Below are 23,924 nucleotides of genomic sequence, written 5' to 3' on the forward strand. Positions count from 1 at the left end.
GCTTCTTCCTCTAGGGTTTCTTTAAACTTGGAACTCAATGATTTGGCTAGACTGGCTGACTAGAAAGCCCTAGGGACTGTCCTGTCTATCTCTCCAGCCCCTTTACATTGCTTGTCAGGTTTTTGTCACAGCAGTGAGAAAAGAATCTAATACATCAAGTTACAATGGACTGGTTAGGTCTTCAAGAAGAGAGGGTAAATGCTTTCCCAGTTTTTAACTTGCCTTTTGTGATTGCTGGAGTATTTACTATGTCTGTGAATGCCAAGTCTGTCTAATGTTGTTTGGGATATATTTCCTCCCTGTCTTAGGGAACTTCTGCTAAGCCCTTAGAGAACACACACACACACACACACACACACACACACACACACACACACACACAGAGAGCTTATTCATGCCAAGTTATTGAGGGAGATCCATTTCATCTGTCTCTGCTCTTACTTATTGATTAACCATTTTCTTATTGGTTAACCATTTTGCCCCCTTTCAAGCCGCCTTGCATTCTCTGACAGCCTGAAAACATTTTCTTCTTTTTTGTACTGATATTTAACCACCAAAGTGATGGTGGACTTTCAGGGTACACATGGTTTCTCAGAAGGATCTATGTGGGGCTTAGGTGTGCTGGTTGGTTTGGTGTCTATTTGACACAAGCTAGGGTCATCAGGGAGGAAGGAAACTCAGTTGAGGAAATGCCTCCATGAGATCAAACTGTAAGGCATATTCTTAATTAATTATTGATGGGGGAAGGTCCAGTCCTTCCTTTGTGCGTGGTGCTATTCCTAGGCTGGGAGTCCTGGATTCTATAAGAAAGCAAATTGAGCAAGCCATGGAGAGCAAGCCAGTAAACAGTACCCCTCTCTGGCCCCTGCATCAGCTCCTGCTTCCAGGCCCTGCCCTGCTTGAGTTCCTGTTCTGACTTCCTTTAGGGATCAACAGTGTTCTGGAAGCATAAGCTGAATAACTTCCTTTGTCTCCAGCTTACTCTTTTGGTCATAGTGTTTCATTGTGGCAACAGAAACCCCTCAATAAGACAATAGGCAAGAGTGCTTGCTACTCTTACAGAAGACCCAGGTTCAAGTCCAAGCACCCTTGTTATGCAAGTAAAAATTGCTTTTAACTGCTTATATATTTCAAAAGTATTTATATACCCAAAAGAAACAGAGGATTAACCAGGGAGGTTGCTTGTAAGAGAACAACAAAGAGTGAGACTGAATGCTTTGCTTGACGTTTGTAACTCTTATATCAAGTTTGAAGAAGAGGACTTTATAAGTTACTCTTTCTCTGAGATGAATGCTTTTCAAAATCATCACAGCCAATGAACCAGATTCTTACCTTCACCTAATGTCTGTGCCACCCTCCAAGCAGAACCATTGTTCACTGAAACAGTTGGTGAATGACTTTATCTTAATACATACACCATTTCTCAAATGAATGTAACCTGTTCTCTGTTGGCTGAGAATAAAGTCACTCACTCAAGTCAAATAGCTTTGACCATAGAAGGAACTCGGGTCGGTATCCACAAATCGTGCCTACAATTCACTCCTTGGCACAGCAGAACTATCAACTCTCAGTTTAGCTACGATGGAGGTAAAATCCTTTGGTGATGTGAGGGTCACTGAAGTACAACCTTATTATAATGAAATCCAATGTCTAAAAATTGTTCTTATTTTGGGCTTGTACCACAGTAAGAGCCAAGGTTTTTAAGCTCTACTAAATGCAAAACAAGCAAACAAAAAGACCTTATATATTTATGTTCATTTAAGAAAATACTAGTAGTGGTGTATTATTTTGAAATATACAGTTTATATGTTTGGAGGTATTTAAAATTTATTTTGAGAAAAACATGTATTTTCAATATTGCTCTAGACAAGCATCTACACAAGACTGTTAAATTGATTGTTGTTTTATATCAAACAATTTTTATACTACTCATTTTTATTATTATAATATTTTATAAATTTTAAAGAATATGACAAAAAGATATTGTAGGTTTTAAAGGGGGGTGTCTCTGAGAGGAGTTGGGTTACAAAAGGGAAACAAGAATGTGATGCAATTCTATTTACTTAAAATATGTTTTTAAATGTTAACAAATTCAGATAAATTGAAATCATGTTACTTTTCTCATCATAATGCAATAAAAGCTAAAAAATAATATTAAAAAAATTGCTTGTAACAAAACTTCAAGGGATCAGATGCCCTCTTCTGGCCTCCCTAGGTACTGCATGCCCATGATGCTCCTACCTAAACACAGACACACCCATACATATTTTTAAAAAAGGATTGCTGTAATTTCTCCGTGATTGTAGGTAGATATTTTTGGTTAAAATGACACAATACAGTACATCCATGTCTGTTAGTAAATGACTCTGACACTTATCCTAATTTTCTTTTCGATATGTAACATATACATTGTCCCTCTTGACATTTGTATAGGTGTGATTACATTATTTACTTTTATTACTGCTGTACAGAATATTTGACAAGAGCAACTGAAGGAAAGGAGAGAGGGAGGGAGGCAGGAAGGTTGGACTTATTGTAGCTCAGAGTTTGTGGGTACAAGCTTGTCATGGTGTTAAGGCTTGGCAGCAGGAGCCTGAGTCTGCTGGTTACATTGTATCCACAGTCAGGATGCAGAGAGAGATGGATGCTGGTGCTCAGCCCACTGTCTCCTTTTCATTGAGCCCAGGACCCCAGCCCATCTGTGTGTCTTGAAAACCCAATTAATCCATTTTAAAAATTCCCTCACAGACATGCCCAGAGGGTTGTCTCTGGTGATTCCAAATCCTGTTAAGCTTATCATCCATATATAACCCCTCACCGTAAACTACCTTCTTTAGTGACACAGTCAGAAAAACATACAAGTTCTAAAAAGAAAAAGAAAAGGATTTGGAACGATGAGCAAGAGAAGTTTCCAGAGATCCCACTGGAAACTGCTGCTTTTACTCCCTTCCTGGTCAGATATGTGTTCCTACCTGTGGTCCCCAACCATGGCATGGGTACAGTATTGCTGTGTGGTTTTCCAGTGGCCCCTGGTCCAGACAGACATCCTTGGCCTTATTGTTACGAAGCTGTAGAAAGAGATGAAACATGCCCATCAGACATCATCTCGAAGGGATGCAGCTCCCCGGCCACCACGACATCCCTTGGCTGTGATTCAAATAGAGAGAAATCACGCAAATGAGGATCAGCACTTGAATGTGTGAGCCCATAACTTGAGCATGACAGACAAAGCTCTAGAGTGGGTGCCTTAGGTGGGAGCCCTGTTTCAGGGTCATGGGAAGTTGGGCCTCCACCCCCACCCTCTTCCATTGCTCCCATAAAAGAGCATGTTAGGAATGATAGCTCAGTGGTTAAGAGCATTAGCTGGTCTTACTGAGGACCTGAGTTCAGTTCCCAGGACTCAAGTATGATGGCTCACAGCCGCTTCTAACTCCAGCCCATGGAGTCTGAAACCCTCTTCTGGTCTCTACAATCAACTATGTTTGCATGCGCACACCCATTCCTACACAAATACATATACACATAAATAAATAATTAAAAGAAATCTTTTTTAAGAATAAGAAGCTAGGGTCTGGGGAGATGAAGCATCATGTAAGAGTGCTTGTTATTCTTGCAGAGGACTCAGGTTTGGTTCCCAGCACCCACATAGCAGATAACAACCAGTCAGTTCCAGGGCATCTGTGCTACCCTCTCCTGGCCTGCTCAGGTACTGCATGCATGTAGTGCATGAGTATACAAAGAAGAGAAACAGCCATACATCTAACAATACATAAATCTTTACAAAGAAGCTATCAGGGAGTGTTGCTCATGTGCTGTTCATGTATGCACAGGTGCATATGTATATGCACATGCCTGTGGACACCAGAGGACAACATCAGGTGATGTTTACTGAGACAGGGTTTCTCACTAACCTGGAGCCCACCCAGTAGGCTAGACCATCAGGACCCAGAGACCTTCCTGTCTTGGCCTCTCCAGTGCTGCTGGGATTTGAGGTATGCCCCAATATGCCCTGTTTTTACTCCTGTTTGTTTCCATGAGTTCTGGGGATAGAACTCAGGCAATCACATTACCAATGGAACCACCTCCCCAGCCTTAAAGGAACGTTCAGATGGAACACATGGGTTCACATGGATCTCAGGGTTTAAAGTCATCTCCGTGGGGGTGGGGGTAGGGCATGGGATCAGGGCCAGGGCAGCTGTACAAGCAAATCATAAGTGAACCCCAACACCAATACTGGTTTTAATTAACTTTAGGAACTTAAGAGAGCATGACAAACAGTAAAATTTAAATAAATAAATAAATAAATATTAAAATAGTTAAAAAAATAATGAAGGAAGTAAACAAACTAAAAAAAAAAAAAAAAAACACAGGATGGAACAATGTGCAACAGAAGTTTCTAGAAGTCCCACAGGCCTGGGCTGGGGAAATGGCACTTGCCTTATAAACCTGAGGACTTGAATTTGAACCCCAGGATCCACATAAAAACTAAACATGATGGCTCATTCTCTCTGCCTCTCTCTGCCTCTGTCTCTATCCCTGTTCCTGTCTCCGTCCCTGTCTCAGTCTCACTCTGTCTCTCTGTCTCTGTCTCTGTCTCTCTCTCTCTGTGTGTATGTGTATGTGTATATAGAATCTGAAGAATGACACCAACATTGGCTTCTGGCCTCCACATATGCATATATACATGAATCCAGACAATCTGGACACTTGAACACTACACAAGTTGAAATTGATACAAGCAATCACTTATATGTACAACACTGACACTCAAAAATCTGAGGCAGGAGGATTTCCATGAGTTCAAGGACAGAACAATGACTTTCTAGACAGCTTGTCTTTACTCTGTCACACCCTGTCTCTAAAATAAAATAAAATAAAATAAAATCTAAATACCAATAAGTTATATTATCAAGTGAATTTGTTTGCTTTAATACAAAGATTATCTAAACTACAATACCATATGGTAAATTTACCAGAGAAGACAGGAGGTTATGTTTCCATCTCTACACTTTCTATACCCTTTATATACTTGTTTTATTTACAAAATAAGGGCAAATTTACTGTCTATAGATGAAGAAATCAAGCTATGATGTCTAGGTTTTGCCAAGGCCAATCAAATAGACAGTTTATTCCATGGTTGACAGGAATAGCTGCCCTTGGTGTGGTGCAGGGACAAGTTCTGCCACTATAACCAGGAGCCTAGCTGTGATATGGAATTAGTATTTTCCCTTACACCTTCTCTCCAGAGAGAAGCTTCCTATGTAGCCCAGGCTAGCCTCAAACTCATGATCCTCCTGCCTTGGTGTTTGGAATGCTGGGTTCACAAGCCTGCTTCATGACTACTGTCAACTGTAATATTTTTTAAAAATCAATTCTCTCTCTTCTTTTAAAATGTTATATTTAGAGAGAGAGAGAGGGGAGGGAGAGGGGAAGGGGGAAGGAGAGGGAGAGGGAGAAGGAGAGAGAGAGATTTGTGTATGTGTGGAGGTCAGAGGACACCTTGCCAGGTTAGTTGTCTCCAACCCCACCCTAATTTTTAAAAAAGTATTTCTTTTTCTTCTAATTATGAAATTATCAAGAATATTATAAAAATGGCATCCATGAGAAACCTGCCAGAACCTGTAGAGATGGCTCAGCAGTTAAGAGCACATACTGCTTTTACAAAGGTCTTGGGTTTGATTCTTAACACCCACATGAGGTAGCCCCCAATCTTTTGTAACTACAATTCCAGGGTATCTGACTCTCTCTGGCTTTGGAGGGCACCTCCACTCACTTGGCCACTGCCATACTCCCCCAAGTAATAAAAACAATAAACTAAAACGCCATCTGTTTATAGGTATGCCACGGGTGACTCTCTGCATTTTCTCCTGTGACAGCAGCCCAGTGTCACAGGGAAACAGAACAGCTAGTCCAGTTTAATTGTCCTAACTTCTTTCTCAGTGTCTCTGTCTCTGTCTCTGTCTCCCCCCCCCCTTTTTTGTTATGTTTTTCAAGACAGGTTTCTCTGTGTAGCCCCAGCTGTCTTAAAACTCACTCTGTAGACTAGGCTGGCCTTGAACTCAGAGACCTGCCTGCCTCTTCCCCCACCCCCGCTCCCCCGAGTGCTGGGATTAAATGCATGTGCCACCACTGTCTGGCAAATGCTTTCTTTTATAAGTTGCCTTGTTCATGGTGTCTCTTCATAGCACTAGGAAAAATAATTAATACATCTGGTCCTTTTTTTCTTTGGGGGATTTTTTTGTCACTTAAATCAATTATTTTATTTAAATTGAATTGTAGGGCTCACTACACATAAATTACTATTCATCTGTAAGATTTGTGATGTATAAATTTCCAGTTTGGCAGAACATTTCCACATTTGGAGTGTGGGTTATATTTTTTTGTTTTCTTTTTTTTATTAGATATTTTATTTATTTGAATTTCAAATGTTATCCCCTTTCCCTGTTTCCCCTCCCAGTCTCCCCCTATTTCCTCCCCCTCCCCCTGGGATTAACTAACCCACCCACTCCCACTCCCTTGTCCTGGGATTTCCCTACATTGAGCCTTCATAAGACCAAGGGCCTCTCTTCTCATTGCTGTTCCACAAGACCATCCTCTGCTACATATGAAGCTGGAGCCATAGGTCCCTCCTGTGTACTCTCTGGTTGGTGGTTTAGTCCCTGGGAGCTCTCAGGATACTGGTTGGTTCATATTGTTGTTCCTCCTATGGGGCTGCAAACCCCTTAAGCTCCTTGGGTCCTTTCTCTAGCTCCTCCATTGAGGACTTTGTGCTCAGTCCAATGGTTGGCTGACAGCATCCACCTCTGTATTTGTCAGGCACTGGCAGAGCCTCTTAGGAGATAGCTACAACAGGCTCCTGTCAGCAAGCACTTGTTGGTATCCACAATAGTGTCTAGGTTTGGTAACTGTATATGGGATGGATCCCCAGGTGGGACAGTCACTGGATGGCCTTCCCTTCAGTTTCTGCTCCACACCTGGTCTCTGTATCTTCTCCCATGGGTGTTTTGATTCCCCTTCTAAGAAGGACGGAAGCATCCACACTGTGGTCTTCCTTCTTCTTGAGCTCCATGTGGATTGTATCTTGGGTATGGGTTATATTTCTTCATGAGCTCAGATCAATTTTGTTTTCTGCTGTTTCTCCTACAGTGTTTTTAACCTTAGAAAGCCTGTTTCCCTTGCTTAAGGCGCTCTCTGGAGGTAGGCCCTCCACTTGCAGGGAAGGGGCAGAGAAGACGATCCTTGTGAACAACCTTGCAGAAGAAAAGAAGACCCAACTGTATGTTAAAAACCTAGAGAAAGCTCTAGCCCTCCGCTTTAAGGAGATCGAGAAAGAGAAATTAAACCTGAAGAAGTTTTGGGTGAAGCTTCACCAAGCAACTGGGTATTTTCCTCACAGAAAATTATGGTGATGGTTGCTATTGCTGTGAAAGAGTCATCTTAAAGCTTCAAATTCAAAACCACCGAGTCTGTCTTCTCTTGATATAACCAAAGGAAGCAGTAAAAAAAGGCAACCATGAACTAAGACTTTCACTGAGGACGTAAATGATGCATCTTCAAAAGAATCCACCTCATCTCTCCACAACAATAAATAAGCCTTGACTTAAAAAAAAAAAAAAAAAAAAAAAAAAAAAAAAAAGAAAGCCTGTTTTCCCTTTAGATATCAGATTCATCCCCAGGGTTCTATGTCTTTATGTCATGTCTTCATTTTATTTTGGGAAGAAGTTTTGAGCCCAGGAGCTCATGTAGCCCAGGAGGGCCTTGATCTTACTATGCAGCTGAGGATAACCTTGAACTGATTACAGACATGCACCACGATGCCAGCTTTATGCAGTGCAGGAGATGGAGCTTTAGGGACTCTACATGCACTAGGCTAGCAGTGGGGACTGACATGTGGAGGCTCCTCTCCAGCCATGGTGCCTTTTACAAAGAGCTAAGCAATGCACACAATTAGAAGAGTCCCTGCCAACTGATTTCTCCATCACATCTGGTCCTTCTTCAGTAATGAAAAATCCGTTTATTTTAAAGAAGAGAGGAGAAGGCAGTTAGTATGCATTACCAATGGCTGCCAAACATTGCCTACTGACCTATAGACCATACTAAACACACCATGGCTCATTTTTCTGCCCAGCATCCCCATGGAGTGGCCACTTCAATTTCTCTCATTTTTATACACTAAGAAATGGAAGCTAGGAGGAGCCACATGGTGGGCAACAATTTACTAGAATGAGCGTCTAGCAGATTCATTCAAAAGACATGTTATTGTGACTCAAGCTAGCCTTATACTCACTATGTAGCTGAGGATGGCCTTGAACTTCTTATTCTCCCATCTCAGTCTCCTGTGCTGGGATTAAAGACATGTACCACCATGGCATTCCATTTTAATGTTTTAGAAAGTGTGATAGGCTCACTACAGAAAATCTGAGAATTCTCTGTCTCTGTTTCTGTCATTCTATCTCTGTCTCTCTTTGTCTCTGTCCCTCTGTCTCTGTCTCTGTCTGTCTCTCTGTCTCTCCTGTATGTGTGTGTGCGTGTGTGTGTGTGTGTATGTGCATATGTGTCTCGATAGGGATTTAACCCAGGAACTTGAGCAAAGTATGTTAAGCAAGAGCTCTACTACTGAGTCATACCTTCAGTTTCCTGGCTTTTTTTTTATGACTCAGTTCCTCCTTAGTGTCTTCACTTACATGGCCCAGAGGCCCCCAATGTCAAAACACCTCAAAACTGTCATTACTTGGCCAGCTAACAAAGCCACGGTCCCATTCCTGCCTTCATACCCTTGCTAGTGAGAGAACCTCGTACCTCCAAGAATCACTAAGGGGCGGAAGGGAGGAAGGCCCCGCCGTCCCTCAAGTGTGGTCGGTCTTACCTCCCCGTATGCGATAGTGTTGTTGTATCTTCTCATTTCTGGGTAAACATGGTCCAAATACCACTGGAAGTTCTTACACTTCAAACTCTTCCTTAATGCTTTTCTTTCTGAGACGTCGCCGATATCAATGCCTGGGTTCTGCAAGTAGGGAGACAAAGGGCGTGAGTGGCTTGGGCCTCTGGCCAGAGCCTCGTGCAGGTGGAGTCACTTTTAGGAAGGAGCCTGGAATGCTTTGGGGTATTTTGTTTGTTTTATGAGAAGGAGTGTTCTAGCTTCATTTCTGTTGCTGTGATGAAACATCTTGGCCACAGCCGCTTGGAGGAAGGAGGCTGGATATGGTTTACTATTCCATTATGGTGGGAAAGCCAAAGCAAGGGCTCAAGCAGCCAGTCCCTTTCATGTCCACAGAGCAAAAAAAGCGAACACATCCCTGCTACCTGCTGCTCGTGCTCAGCTGGCTTTCTGCACTGCTACACAGCCCACGGAATGGTGGCACCCACATCCAGGGTGGGTCTTTCCACCTCAAGTAGCGATCAAGACAATCTACCACAGACATACCTGCAGGCCAACAATTTCTCAGTAAGACTCTCTTCCCAGAGTGTGCCAAGTTGGCAATTAAGGCCAACCATTACATAGCCCAGGCCAGCCTTGAACTTACTTTACAGCTGAGGATGACCTTGAACCCCTGATCATTCTGCCTCTACTTCTTGAGTGCTAGGACTACACGTATGTTCCATCACACCTGGTTTAGGTCATATGTAAGAAAGAACCTGGGGCTTTGTGTGTTCTAGGCATACACCTTACCAGGTAAGCTACACTCTCAGCCCAGAGCCCTAAAGTATTCCGGTTAGCTTCATCAGACTTGATGCATCACTTAAACATAAGCTATAGATTATACTCATTCCATGGAGTGTATGGAGTGTATGTTGGAAGATTTGACAGAAGTCTAGATAGCTCTCCATCTTTATCACCCCTGGAGTTAAGGACCCCAGGACACAAGGGTGTCAACAACTTACTTAGTTTCTGGGATTCTTCTCTTTCATGGTAATTACCCAAGACAATTATTGTAGGAATTATTCGACGATGACAAGAAAATAAATGTTTCTAGCCTCCTTTGGCTCGTCTTTCAACTTATGTGTGACGTCCCTCTTTGTGGGCACTCTGCAAATCTCATTATATGCAGAGGAGAAAATAATTTTCCGTGTGATGATGTTCTGATGAATAATTCACTCTGCTTTTATTGAAATGAACCTGTAATGGGTTGCTGTGTGATGACGGGGGGAAATAAACCATCTGAAATATGAGCTTCAGTCTTAGCTCCGGATGACTGTGAGTCACAGGCTAGGCTGAGGGGGGGAGCCAGGTGGGACTACAGGGCACTGAGAAGGGTTAGTTAGTCTATTAAGATTTTGTCAGTAGCCAGATAAGGATTTTAAGTATGTGTATGCATGTGTGAGTGTGTGTGTGCGTGTATGTGTGTGTGTGTATATGTGCATGTGTGTAGTTGTGTGTGCGTAAGAATATGTTTGTGTGTGTAGAGGTGTGTGTATGTATAGGGGTATATGTATGTGGTAGTAGTGGTGATGGTGTGTGTGTGTGTGTGTGTGTGTGTGTGTGTGTGTGTGTCTGGTGTACAAGAGAATATTGGTTGTCTTGCTCTCTTGTTCTCAAACTTACATTTTTGTTCCTGTTTTAAGACATGGTTTCTCATCATAACTGAAGCCAAATGCTCCAGGATCTGTCTCCTCCTGCAATGCTGGGGTTCCAAGCATGCATGGCTACAGCTGGCTTCACATTGGTACTGGGGATTTGAATGCAGGAACTCATTCCTTTACCGTAAGTGCTCTTACAAGGATGTTAAAGAAAAAAAATTCTTTAAATAGCACATTTATTAATATTTAAAGGCGAGCCAGAACACAGTATGTAACTCTTTGTTTGAATATCCTTGGCCTGATTGGTTGAGGTGGTCAGTGTTTGTTAGCCTGAGAGATGATTTGAGACAGGACCTCATACTATAAGCTGGCCTTGATCTTACAACCTTTTCCTGCTTCATCTCATCTAGTGTTGGGAATGTAGGTTTGTGCCAATGTGTTTGGCCAAAAATGTTCCTTTTCACTCCTTTCAAAAAAAAAAAAAAAAAAAAAAAAACCAGCCAGGATCTCAAGTAGTCCAGGCTGGTATCAAACCAGCTATGTAACTAGGAATGACCTTGAACTCCTGATCTTGGTGCCTCCACCTCTCCAGTGTAGGGATTACATCCTTGGCTGAAATGGTCATTTTAGAGCCTGGCAGGATGACACTCACAATTATGGACCAGCCATCCGGAACCAGCCCTAGACCTGTGATTCAGTGTTGTTTGATTTTCCTTGCCTATGATCAATCACAGTCCAAACATTCTAAATGGGAAATTCCAGAAAACAATTCATAAATTTGAAGTAAATTTTATCACAGTATCTTGTTTTGGATCATATTACTTTATTGTTAGCTGCTGCTCTTGGCCTCTTAGTGTGCAACTCTTATAAATAAGAGTTGGTCATAGTCTATATATAGTGGGGGAACGTAGCACCTGCATGCTGAATGTGCTTAGTGTATCGAGTATGTAGGCCGAGAGTGTGGCGCTGGCCTGTCACCCCAGCATATGGGAAGCTAAGGAAGGAAGGACACGATGTGAGGCCAGCCTGAGCTGTGGAGTAAGATTCTGTCAAAGCAGGTGGGTGAGGGGGAAAAGGAGATAAAGGAATATAGAGATGAGAGGGAGGAAAAGGAAGTATTTAAAAACGGAGAAAGGAAAGAAGCAAAGGAAGGAAGGAGAGAAGGAGGGAGGGACAGAGGGAGGGAGGGAATGTGTTGATAGGTATTTGATCACATTGTGAATCCTGAGACTGAACTGGAAAAGCCTTTTCTTGTTGTGGTATGGCTCATCCCTAGCAAACACCTTTAACCCAAGAGCTTTCTGAAGACAGGATTAAATAAGATCAACCATAGGTCAAGAGGCAGAGCGAGGAACCCGTTGACAGGGAGTGGACATAAGAAAACTCAAGAAAGAGAAAGAGGATCTTTGGGATAAAGGGTATTTAAGACAGTGTGGAGAAGGAGAAGGAACGTCTTCCTCCTGGGACATCGGTGGAGTAGGAAGGCCAGCTGGGCGCTCTCCGGCCTTGCTGTGGTAGCAGGCTTTCACCGTGGTATCTGCCTCCTGATTCTTCATTTAGTAAATTGTACATTTGGGATTTTGTGTTTTAAAAACAAGAATTAGGATCTAACATGTTTCTAGTTCAGTTCGGATTTGGGACCAGACCATTCAGGGCTCTATAGTGAGATTCTGTCCTAATGCTACACGCGCGCACACACACACACACACACACACACACACACACACACACACAGAGAGAGAGACACACACATGATTTAGGAATTTTTCTGGATCATAGAACATGTGTATGGCCTTTACTGGTTGAACATCCTTTATCTGAAAACCAGAAATCTAACACTCTCCCACATCTGCACCTTTTGAGCAGTGTTCATGAGTTGCTCATTAGGATGCTCAGGTCGAGTGTATGATTCCTAGTGTTTTTAAAACCTCCTTCACAGTAGCCCCATGGCCAAGCAGGGATTGTAATGGAGACTGCACTGGGCAAGAGTGACTAGAACTTAAGCTATTGTGACTCAAAGAGTGATAGTTAACGATTGTCAAGCTGACATGATCTAGAATCACACTTCTGGATACGTCTGTGAGAGATTCTAGCATGGATTCATAGAGGAAGGAAGACATACCCTGAATGTGGCCAGCACCAGCCCATGGGCTGGGATGCTGCACTGAATAAATGGGAGACAGTGATCTGAGCATTAGCATCCACCTCTCTGCTTCCTGACTGTGGATGTGACCAGCCGCCTCATGCTCCTTGCCAACATGCCTTCCCCATTTTGATGGACTAGATCCTCAAACTCAGAGCCACAACAAACCATTCTTCCCATAAGTTGTTTTTGTTGGGGATTTTATTCCAGAATAGGAACAGGAACTAATACGACAGATAAAACCATCACTCTACATTCTTCTCTACAGAACATGAATTACTCTGACACAGGAGCACTAGGGTTATGAGTTCACATCCCTGCCATGATGATTTGAGTACATATTCTTTATGTAAGGAGATGTACTTCTAGTTAATGTGTATGTATGTATATGTATGAATATGTGTGAGATTGTACACATGAGTGCAATGCCCATGGTTGCCATAAGAGGGCACCAGATCCCCTGGAGCTGCAGTTAGAGGTGATTATGAGCTTCCTGAAGTAGGCACTGGGAACTGGCCTCTGGTCCTCTGCAAGATCAGCAAGCACTCTTAACCATTGAGCCATCTCTCCACCCCTGAGTTGGCATTCATGTAAGACCTTAAGGAAGACCCATTGACCTCCCAAAGTACCAGGTTTCTCATCTGTAAAATATACATCATAGTGGGCTCCTAACAAGCCAACATTTATTAAGTATTCAATGTGGGATGAACTCTATTCTTGTACTTGATTTGTTCATCACTGGGGCCCTGTAGGGTAAATATGAACAATTAATGTTCTACAGATGAGGAAATCTAGGCAAACTGCTCTTTGTCATAAGATTAAATGGGATGTTATAAAAGAGAAATTTACCAAGTATCTGGGGCATACTAAGTGCTCATCAAAGGTTATCCAACTTTACATGAGAATATGTGCAAGCTTGGGCTGGCAAGATGGTTCAGTAGGTAGAATGACTTGCTGCCAAGCTTGATGAACCATGGTCCATCCTCAGGACCTGAATGGTGGAAGGAGAGAAATAACTTGTACAAGTTGTCCACTGGCCACCACATGATGCAAACTGTGGCATCATCTCCCCTACATGAACTAAATAAATGGATGTAAATTAAAAATGCATAAAGGAATTCTGCATTTGATGACTATGCTGCTAAAGGAGGGAGAAGCAATTCTTTAGGATGTATTTCAAAGTCTGGAATGAGGCAGAGACAAGCCTGGTGTCACAACTATATCGCTTTAGCTACTTGGGAGGCTGAGGTAGGAGTGTCAAAGGTTTAAGGTTAGCCTGGCTAGTGTGGGCAATTTAGTGAGATCCTTCTCAAAATGAAAAGAAAAACAGTGGTTGAAGGTGTGGCTCAGTGGTAGATCACCTGCCTAGAATCCCCCAGGGAGGGGCTGGGGGCGTGGCTCAATGGTAGAGCCCCTGCCTAGAATCGCCCAGTGAGGGGCTGGGGGTGTGGCTCAGTGGTAGAATCCCTGCCTAGAATTCCCCAGTGAGGGGCTGGGGGTGGGGAGCGGCTCAGTGGTAGAGCTCCTGCCTAGAATCCCCCAGGGAGCGGCTGCTATCCTATCTTACACAAGCACCAATCCTGGGTACTGGGGGAAAGCTGTAACATTCTACACTTTTCTCCTTTACCCACTCAAACCTTGCACACATTTAACTGTTTTTCTGCTACTCTGCCGTGGCCTCCTGAACAGAGAAAAGAGGACCTGCCATTCCCCCCCCCCCCCCCCCCCCCCCCCCAGTTTTACAGCTCAATATCTCAAAGCACAGCAAAGTGCTCAGTGGAGATTTCATCAATAGCAAGAGACAGAGGTGAGGTTCAAATCAAGTTGGGCACAGCCACAGGGTTCCTGCTGGGAGCCTGGAGTAACAAGAGATTTTCCTGAAGCTGCTCGCTCGTAGCAGGCAGGAGGGAGAGAAGGAACCAAGTATCCTAGCCTTTACACAGCCATCAGCCAGGACTTGTCACCAGCAGCTGCATCCCCACAGGGTCAGGGAGGCCACACAGCAAGGGCAGAAGGCTGTGCTGCTCAACCCTTAGCGAGGATCTTTTGGACACAGCACATGCTCAGAGTAGAGAGACAACGCTCATGTAAGAAGATTTAGATTAACACAGCAACAAGATCTGGGGATCTTTGTAAGTGGATTGATGCCCTTTGGTTGTATTTGCCCCAGTAAGAGGATCTAACACTCAGATGTCTGTGAGCCTTGGCAAGAGAAAAGCCATTGGCGTATTAAGGGTGTCTGTGGCCTGCCAGAGAGCCTAACTTACTGTTCTAGGATGACAGGGAAAGCTGCCTGTTCCTACCTCCAGAGGCAGATTCCACGCTATGTACACATGTGACTTGTAGTCGTCCATCCAGACCTCGGCTACTCGGAGTGCATTCCTCTTGGTGTAGAAGCCGATGTTACTGTTATACGGTTTCTTCTTCCGCTCAATGTGGGCCACCCTTGAACACGGAAGGACCTCCATGCTGCCACCACAGAGCCATACCTGGAGGCACAGAGACTTGATCAATATGGCAGAGGATATTCCGGAGGCTACTGCCCTTCCCACAAGTCCCAAAGCAGTGGTTGAACCTAGAGGGCATGAGTTCTAGTTTCCTTTGTGTTGCTGTGATAAAACACCATGACCAAAAGCGATTTAAGGGAGTAAAGGATACAACTGTCTTGTACTTCCAGGTTATGATCCCTCACTGAGAGAAGTCAGGGTAGGAACTCTAGCAAGAACTTGAAAGTGGGAACCATGGAGGAATACTGGTATACACATAAGGTCATGCTTAAATAGTTTTCTTATACAATCCAAGACAACCTGGGTAGGGAATGGTGCCACCTACAGTGGGCTGGACCTTCCTACATTATTAAGTAACCATCAAGACAACCTCCCCATCCAGTTATGTCCGTTGGCCAATCTCATCTAGTCTATAAGCTGTATCAAACTGACAGCGTAAGCTGTATCAAATGGATGGTTTGAGCAAACTATCGACAGTTTAATAGGATTGTCCGTTTGAAGAGATGTAGAATCATCTAGAAGACAAACCTGTTGGGCATGTTTATAAAGGAATTTCTAGACTGGGTTAATTGAGGAAGGAAGACTTGTCCTGAATATGGGTAACATCATTGCATAGGTGAGAGCCTTGGAGAAGATGGCCAAGGTCCAGCATTCATCTCTCTGCTCCCTAACTGTGGATACAATGGGACCAGATGTCTCACCCTCCTGCCACCGTGCTTTCCCCACCATGATAGAATGCACCCTTGAACTCTGACCCACAATAAGTTCTCCCTTCCTAAATTTCCCTTTCTCGGGTATTGGGTCACAGTAATGAAAAGGTAGCTAATACATCTCACTATGTCCTGCTTGTCCAATTTGTGATTCGGCTACTTGTCTTTTTATTATTTGCTGAGGCTTTTGGGAGAACCTGGCTGTGGTTCCTCTGATGTATCAATCTATCTCATTTTTCCTTCATTTATTTTCAGGACGTGGTATTGTATGTGTGCTTCTTTTCTGGCCTCTGTGGGCACCTGCAATACATGGCAATCACTCATACATACACATAAATAAAAGCAGTTAAAAATGTATGTCTCTTTTTAAAAAAAAAATTGGTGAACTTAAGAGCTGGGTTTGGTTGTTGAGTTGGTAAAGCCTTTGTCTAAGAATGAATGCTTCAGTTCAATCCTAGAAGATATCCAGGCCTGGATGTTGATAATCCTAGCTTTGGGGAGGTGGAGGCAAAGAATTCCTGGTGTTCACTGGCCAGCCAACCACTGCTCTGGTGCTTGTGGGAAGGGCAATAGCCTGTTGGGTGAGCTCTGGGCCAGTGAGAGACTGTCTCAAAAAGGAGGTGGACACCTGAAGAATGACACACATACACACAAACTCTTAGGGAAAGGTGAATGTGTGTGCATGTGTGTGTGTGTGTGTGTGTGTGTGTGTGTGTGTGTGTGTATTGGGAGGGGTCCATATTCCTGGAATTAAATAACACTGAAGAATCTGGGTTGTGAGGTGTACCTCATTTCTGCAGGTGTTAGGGTTGTAACCTGGGTGAGCACTGAGCCACACGTGCAGCCTGGGTGACATTCTGGGTATTTGTGAGACATACAAGATGCCACTGTCTTTACAACAATATCTGAGACTTTGAGGACAGTGGAGGAATCACCCCAACTTCCTCTCCAGGACCCTCATTCCTTCCGCCTACCCTAAAGAGGGTCTCTCAGGTTGTTGATGTATCAGGTTCCAAAGAACTTGGAAGTCCGATACAAGGGCTTTCTCCCTTAAGGGTTTGCATTTCTGCAGTCTTAGCAGTGGCTTTTCCAAATGTCTTCTGTGTCCCTGATCAAGTCACGCTGGGATCCATTGAAATTGGTTTCCATGTCCCTTGGACAATAGTGAGCTGGGCCCGGTGGCACAGTTTAGTTATCCTAGCGACGTGTGGGATGGAGGCCCAGGGACCACAGCAAGTTCATACCTGCTTCAGTGTGAACTTAGTGAGTCTTCCCCCAAATAAAAAGTTAACCAGAGGTCTGGGATACAGTTCAGTAGTAGAGCACCTCCCTACGATCTCTCAGTGTAGGAGTGTGGCTCAGTGGTAAAGCACCTATATGGCACACAGGAGGTCCTGGGGTCTTCCTCCAGTCCTGTGCAAAGCCAAACCAAACCAAACTAAACCAAAAGCCCAACAACAACAAAACAACCTAATAACAACAACATTTGAAAAAAAAAACCACACTGGTGAATCTCTCAATGCAGAACTCACATAAAATAATCCCATTGGGTCTTCTAAGTATAGATAATTTTAGCTTTCTGTTTTTTAAATAAAATATTACTAAAAAAAATAACCAGGTTATATCTGGCTAAGAAAATTATTTTAATTTGTTCCTCCAATTCTTCTTTGGGACTTCTTGGTGACACTTGTCCCCTGAGAATGGCACACTCATCACTCCCCAATGAGCTGCCGCTGGTAACTTTCCCTGGTATTTTGTGCCAGACTGGACAGATGAGCTGTCTCCCCTTATCCTGGTTTAAATGCATCTTCTCTTCCACAATCAGATGGATGCTTAATGGCTTTCCTCCTAAATTCCTCTTACAAAAATTCAATTTCAATCCTTGGCTTTATTTATTACAGTTTCTCAGAAACAGGATTTACGAATGCAGATCTGGAGACATACCTCAATTTAAGTACCGAGGGTGAGAACACCCTAAACACCTAGATTCTACTGCCGGTTGGGTCAATGCAAGCCATTTCTCTTAGCAAAGGCTGAGGAATTAAAATGAACCTTGGTAAGTGACATGTGACTCCGAGGAGGAAAGAAAGGCATTATTGAAAGCAGCCTGATTCATCGAGCAGAGTCAGGGGATTGAAGAGATTTTTTTTTCCCCCTGATTGTTGTTGTTGCTTCTGTATTTAAAAGACAAACCGTATCATAGGGAGGCAAATCATACTGGTCTGAACTTGTCATCAGTTTAAAATCCATTACATCTGTACCACCCGGTGGAACAGCATGCTACTGCCGTACATGATCAAGTTCCTGTGTTAGCGAAAACAGCCCATGTAATCTTTAAGTGCGCTTTGCTCTGTCTCCCTACCTCCCGCTGTCTTTCCTCTTTCCTCAAATGCCTTCATTTTTCTTCCATTCCCTCCTTCTTTCCACCTCACATCTTGTTCCCACCTCAACTCTGTTCCTTCCTTTGTGCTCTGCTGGGGTCTGGGGACAGTGGTAGCATGATTGTTAACATGGGATGGGCAGCGCGATGAGTAACAGGTGAGAGCTGGGAAGATGGCTCACTGGGTATTGAAGGCACTTGCAGACAGGGAAGTTCTATTCCCTCGGGCCTACGGGGGGAAGGGGGAACTTGATTCTACAAGTTGTCCTCTGCCTTCTACTTGTACTATCACACACACACACACACACACACACACACACGAAAAGGAAACAAGATAAAAAAAAACATTAAGATCAGCATATGAAGGAAGCAGTTGGCATAGCTTAGAAACCACCTGGGCTACACAGAACAGAGTGTATTAAGAGAAGCCCATGGGAGAGGCATTTGATAGAAATGAGTCACAAGCGTCCTGGACCAGCAATGTGTAAGTGGATAACTTTTTCCCACTTTGCTAGTCCATCTTCATCTTCAAGAGTACAATCATTTCAAAAAATTTAGTGTGTGTGTGTGTGTGTGTGTGTGTGTGTGTGTGTGTGTGTGTGCCAGTGCACATACCTGCCCCTCAGTGCATGTGAACGTCAGAGGACAAGTTGTGGGCATCGGTTTTCTCATTCTACCATATGAGTTCCAGAGATTGAACTCAAATCCTTAGGCTTGCTGACAAGTGTCCTTACAATTAGATGCATCTCGTTGGCCTTGGTTCCTTTTTACGAGTCATCTTTATTTCTACTTTTGACCATATGCTCCTACTACAACCTTTTCATTCTGGGACAGGGAAACTTAAAAACATAATTGGGTGTCCCTCAGGACTTGGATCCACACTTCGATGGTTAGTAACCTAAATTCCCATCTTCATGGGATCCAGAATCACGTGGAGACAAGCCTCCTGACATGCCTATAATGCATCATCTAAATCAGCAGTTCTCAATCTGTAGGTCGCAACTCTATTGGGGGTCAAATGACCCTTCACAGGGGTAGAATATCAGATATCCTGCATATCAGATATTTCCATTGCAATTCATAACAGTAGTGAAATTATAGTTAAGAAGTAGCAATGATAATAATTTTATGGTTGGGGGCTACTACAACACAAGGGACTGTATTAAAGGGTTGAGGCATTAGAAAGGTTGAGAAGCACTGGTATAGATTAAGGTTAGCCTTTGAGAATGGTTGTAGGGTATTGTCCTGTTTGGCCTTAGTGATATGTGAAGACCCATGTTGATCATTCCCTAGTCAGGGAATAGTAAAGAAAGAAAAATTGACCTTGGTATAGACATCCATTGAGTTTTTTCTTCCTGACTACACTTGCAACAAGACTTGCAACTTTGACTCTCCTACCATGATGAGATGTACCTCAAGTCATAAAGCCAAAAATACTTCCTTAGATTGCTTTTATCAGGGTATTTTGAAGAGGAAAAAAAAAACATTTAAGTTTTTATTTATGTGTCCCTGTGCAAGTGTACAGAGGCCAGAAGATGGTATCAGCTTGCCTCGAGCCAGAGTTACAGCTGGTTGGTTGCAAGCCATCTAACATGAGTGCCAGGAACCAAACTCAGGCCCCCTTCAAGAGAAGTACATGTTCTCCACCACTGGGCCATCGCCCCAGTCCGTGTCCAGGTAATTTTGTCATAGCAGCAGAAGCGTAACTAAGGCCAACATCCAAAACAGAACCGTCCTTCCTTCCCAACAGCAGCTCCAACTGGACAGACCTTAAGCATTCTGTTGTTTTGAACTGTCCTTCCTTCCCAACAGCAGCTCCAACTGGACAGACCTTAAGCATTCTATTGTTTTGTATTCCCAGAACCCTTCCTGATGCCCTCAACTTACAATAATTTGCCTTTGGCCATCGAAGCCAACACTATATACATGTTTATGAGAACCAGCCTTCTGATCTGGTCCTCTGCAGGGGGCGTGAAGATAATATAGATGTGAAGGAGCCTGTTGACTGAGCTCACACCTTTCCCTGGTTCCTCAGTGCTGAGCATGAGAATAAGTTATCAGGGAAGGGCCAAGAGCAGCTTTGGCCCCTTCATATGGAAGTTTCCAGAAGGCATGGGGGAGATAACACTGTATTCACTTTCTTACCTATATGTATTACTCATCCTGCTACCACCATTTAGTATGCATTTTGCTGAGGATTAGAAAGCAGCTGTTAGAGTGTAATTATAGATAATCTATGCTTAGCCGCCAGAGGAGACTGCATTATATTTAATTCTGTCTTCAGCACCAAAGGCCATAGCTTTGAGTCTGTACGCCCTGACATGGAAGGAAGCTTGTATTTACAGTTTTTAAAGACTGATCTCTTGTTATTTTTTAAGTGGTGTGTGTGTATGTGTGTGTGTGTGTGTGTGTGTGTGTGTGTGTGTGTGAGAGAGAGAGAGAGAGAGAGAGAGAGAGAGAGAGAGAGAGAGAGAGAGAACACAGTATCCACAGAGGCCAGTAGAAATTGTCAGGACTCTTAAGCCTGGAGTTATGTGCGACTGTGAGTTGCCCAACATGGGAGTTAGGAACAGAACTTGGGTCCTCTGTAAGAGCATTATGTGATCCTCAATCCCGAGCCATCTCTCTAGCTCGTTTCCATACCGATTTTACAGAGTATGCAATGGTTAATTTTTTATTGTCAACCTGAACAATTGGAGATACATTATTTCTGGGTGTTTCTGTGAGGGTGTTTCCAGAGAGGTTTAACCTGAATTCGGGTGATCTCTTCTAATGCGCTGGGGTCCTGGACTGAATAGAAAGGAAACAGCGAGCTGAGCATCAGCATCCATCTCTCTCTGCTTCCTGTGAACACAACTTGGCCAGCTGCTCCTGCTCCTGCTACCATGCCCTCTTCACCATAGTGGATTACATCCATCCCCTTAAGCCAAGAGCCAATGTTAAAGCAGAGAGCAGTTCAGACTCTCAGAGGCTTGGATTCTCAGAGCTGTTCTGTGATCTCAGTGTAGGTCTAGTGGCATTACACCAGCCTGCTGGTGAGTTCCATCAGTTGATTTCATAATATCTTTGGGACTCTGTTTTTCTCCTACTATTCCAATCTATTTTATATTTTATTTTTACATTCCAATCGCAGCTTCCCCTACCTCCTCTCTTCCCTGCCCCTCCTGTCTTTGGAACTCTTATGTAGACATTCCCCAACAACGTAGATCCCTTCTACACTGAGACAATGGTAAATCTCAGTCCCTTTATTTAATAGAAATGTCGCTTTGGGTCCCCGTTCTTAGCTGCACTTCTGTTGCTGTGAGAAAATGCTCTGCCAAAAAGCAATGTAGGGAGAACGGGTTTATTTCAGTGTATCATTCCCTAAGGTACAACCCATGATTCCAGGGAAGTCAAGGGAAGAATTCAGGAAACCCTCGCATCATACCCACAGTCAAGAGCAGAGAGAGAAGTTACTGCACACATGCAAGCTCGCTTGCCACCGGCTCGATTTCTTCAGTTGTATATAGTCCCTGACCCTCGAAAGTGAGCATATGGAGGTCAGAAAATAACTCCCTGGAGGTTGGTGCCACCTGCAGTGGGGCTATCTTCTTGCATTAATTAACAGTCAAGTTGAATCTACCACACACACACACCCATGATTCACCCCGGTCTAGAAAATCTCCCCAGGTGAGTCCCGGCTGTGTCAAGTTGACAGTTAAAACTACCAGCACAGGCTTCTCTGATGATCGTTTCCCGACAAGGTATTGTCTTGAAAGCCTTTTTTAAATCTACAGTCTCTGGCCCAATGCTTCCCTCTCCTACAATGAGGACAAATTCTTAGGGCAGCACCTGACTGCTGCCTGTCTGTGGCCCCTCATTTCTTAGGGCAATCATATTTAAAATGATTCATACTTCCACATTTAAAACATTCTTTATTTTCCTGTCTTTGCGCTAGGATCTCTTGAACTGTAGTTCCCTGCAATGCAGCTGCCATTGCCAGTCCTTGATTATAAGAAGTTCCAATATCTGCACAAAGGCGAATGAATATATCCGGATAAATCTATCCTACCCTTGTGTGGATGAATAGCAGCTTTACCATTTTCCGTATCTGAACTCTCTGATTCCTGTGAGCTCAATTTGCTTTCTGACACTCTATCTCTCTCTTCTATGATCTCCTTCACGAGTACCCAAAGGCAGAGAGTGAATCTCTCTGCCTGATTATTCCTCAGAGCTCTCCCATCTATGAACCAGTCTAGCCATCTATGACAATCTCTATGAGAAGGATTTGGATGCCGTCTACTAGTGACAGGCAGCGTCTGCCTCCTGCCAGTGACAATGATCCCAATGTGGGCTCCATGGCCTCCTGGACATCCCACTTCTAGACTCCCCTTTGGCCAGCCTGGCCATAAGGCTCTGATTTTTTTTTTTATACCACCCATCTTCTGTGGCTACAAAGCCAACCTACCTTCTCTGTCCCATTTCCTACAGCATGGTCAAACTTGGAAGCTAGCCACTGAAGGGAGAGAAGCCACGATGTGGAAGGAGTTGAAACCTTGGAATGATCACTTGGAAGGCTCCCTGCCAGCATCTACCATGAATTTGTTTTCTGTGCCTATGTGGTGTATATATGTCTCTATGTGTGCGTGTGTGTGTGCATATGTGCATGTGTGCATGTGCATATGTGTGTGCATGTGGAGGCCAGGGTACAACCAGGCATCTTTCATGATTACTCCCCACTTTATTGATTGATTGATTGATTGATTGATTGATTGAGATAGGGTGTCTTAGTCAGGGTTTCTATTCCTGCACAAACACCATGACCATGAAGCAAGTTGGGGAGGAAAGGGTTTCTTTGGCTTACTTCCACATTGCTGTTTATCACAAAGGAAGTCAGGACTGGAACTCAAGCAGGTCAGAAAGCAGGAGCTGATGCAGAGGCCATGGAGGGATGTTTCTTACTGGCTTGCTTCCCCTGGCTTGCTCAGCCTGCTCTCTTATAGAGCCCAAGACTTCCAGCCCAGGGATGGCACCACCCACAAGGGGCCTTACCCCCTTGATCACTAATTGAGAAAATGCCCCACAGCTGAACCTCATGGAGGCACTTGCCCAACTGAAGCTCTCTTCTCTGTGATAACTCCAGCCTGTGTCAAGTTGACACACAAAACCAGCCAGTACATAAAGTTTCCACTGAACCTCCAGCTCATTTATTTAACTAGACTGGTTGGCCAATGACTTCTAAAGATCTGTCTGTACAGTTCTCCCCAACCCAATCATCCTACCCTGGGGTTTACGACCACATACTGCCCAGGTCAGATTCTTTTGAATGGGTGCTTGGGATCTAAACTCAGGCCCTCTTAAGTACAAGACAAGCACTTTAACCACTAAGCCATTTTCCATGACTTCTGTGAATTTAAGTACTGGGGAACTTGTACATTCCCTTGTAAATGCCGGCCAATGGCTCATCCACTGCATGGCAGTACCAGCCTCCCCGTGGATTTTAAATTTGTTATTATTCTTTTTATTTAGAAGGAGAAAGGTGCCCATGTGGAGGTTATAGGACAACCTCTGAGAGTCAGTTCTCTCTAATATGTGGATTCTAGCGATTGAACTCAGATCATCAGGTTTGGCAGCAAGCACCTTTACCCCCACCTCCAAGCCATTTCTCCAGCTCAGATTTATCCCCC

General features: G+C 43.8%; 1 protein-coding gene across 4 annotated transcripts in view; it reads right to left on the reverse strand.

Annotated features, from left to right (window-relative positions):
- Positions 1 to 23,924, reverse strand: part of Galnt17 (polypeptide N-acetylgalactosaminyltransferase 17) — a 440,346-nt gene that overhangs the window by 21,308 nt on the left and 395,114 nt on the right. For all 4 annotated transcript variants that reach the window (XM_031338128.1, XM_031338130.1, XM_031338129.1 and 1 more), the window contains 3 exons: positions 14,965 to 15,150; positions 8,867 to 9,004; positions 2,973 to 3,068 (listed from right to left, as the gene is read on the reverse strand). In XM_031338128.1, coding sequence (XP_031193988.1) covers positions 2,973 to 3,068; positions 8,867 to 9,004; positions 14,965 to 15,150 — 420 coding nt within the window. The remainder of the gene's footprint in view (positions 1 to 2,972; positions 3,069 to 8,866; positions 9,005 to 14,964; positions 15,151 to 23,924) is intronic.

Source organism: Mastomys coucha, unplaced genomic scaffold, assembly GCF_008632895.1.
Source record: "Mastomys coucha isolate ucsf_1 unplaced genomic scaffold, UCSF_Mcou_1 pScaffold22, whole genome shotgun sequence".
NCBI lineage: Eukaryota > Metazoa > Chordata > Mammalia > Rodentia > Muridae > Mastomys > Mastomys coucha.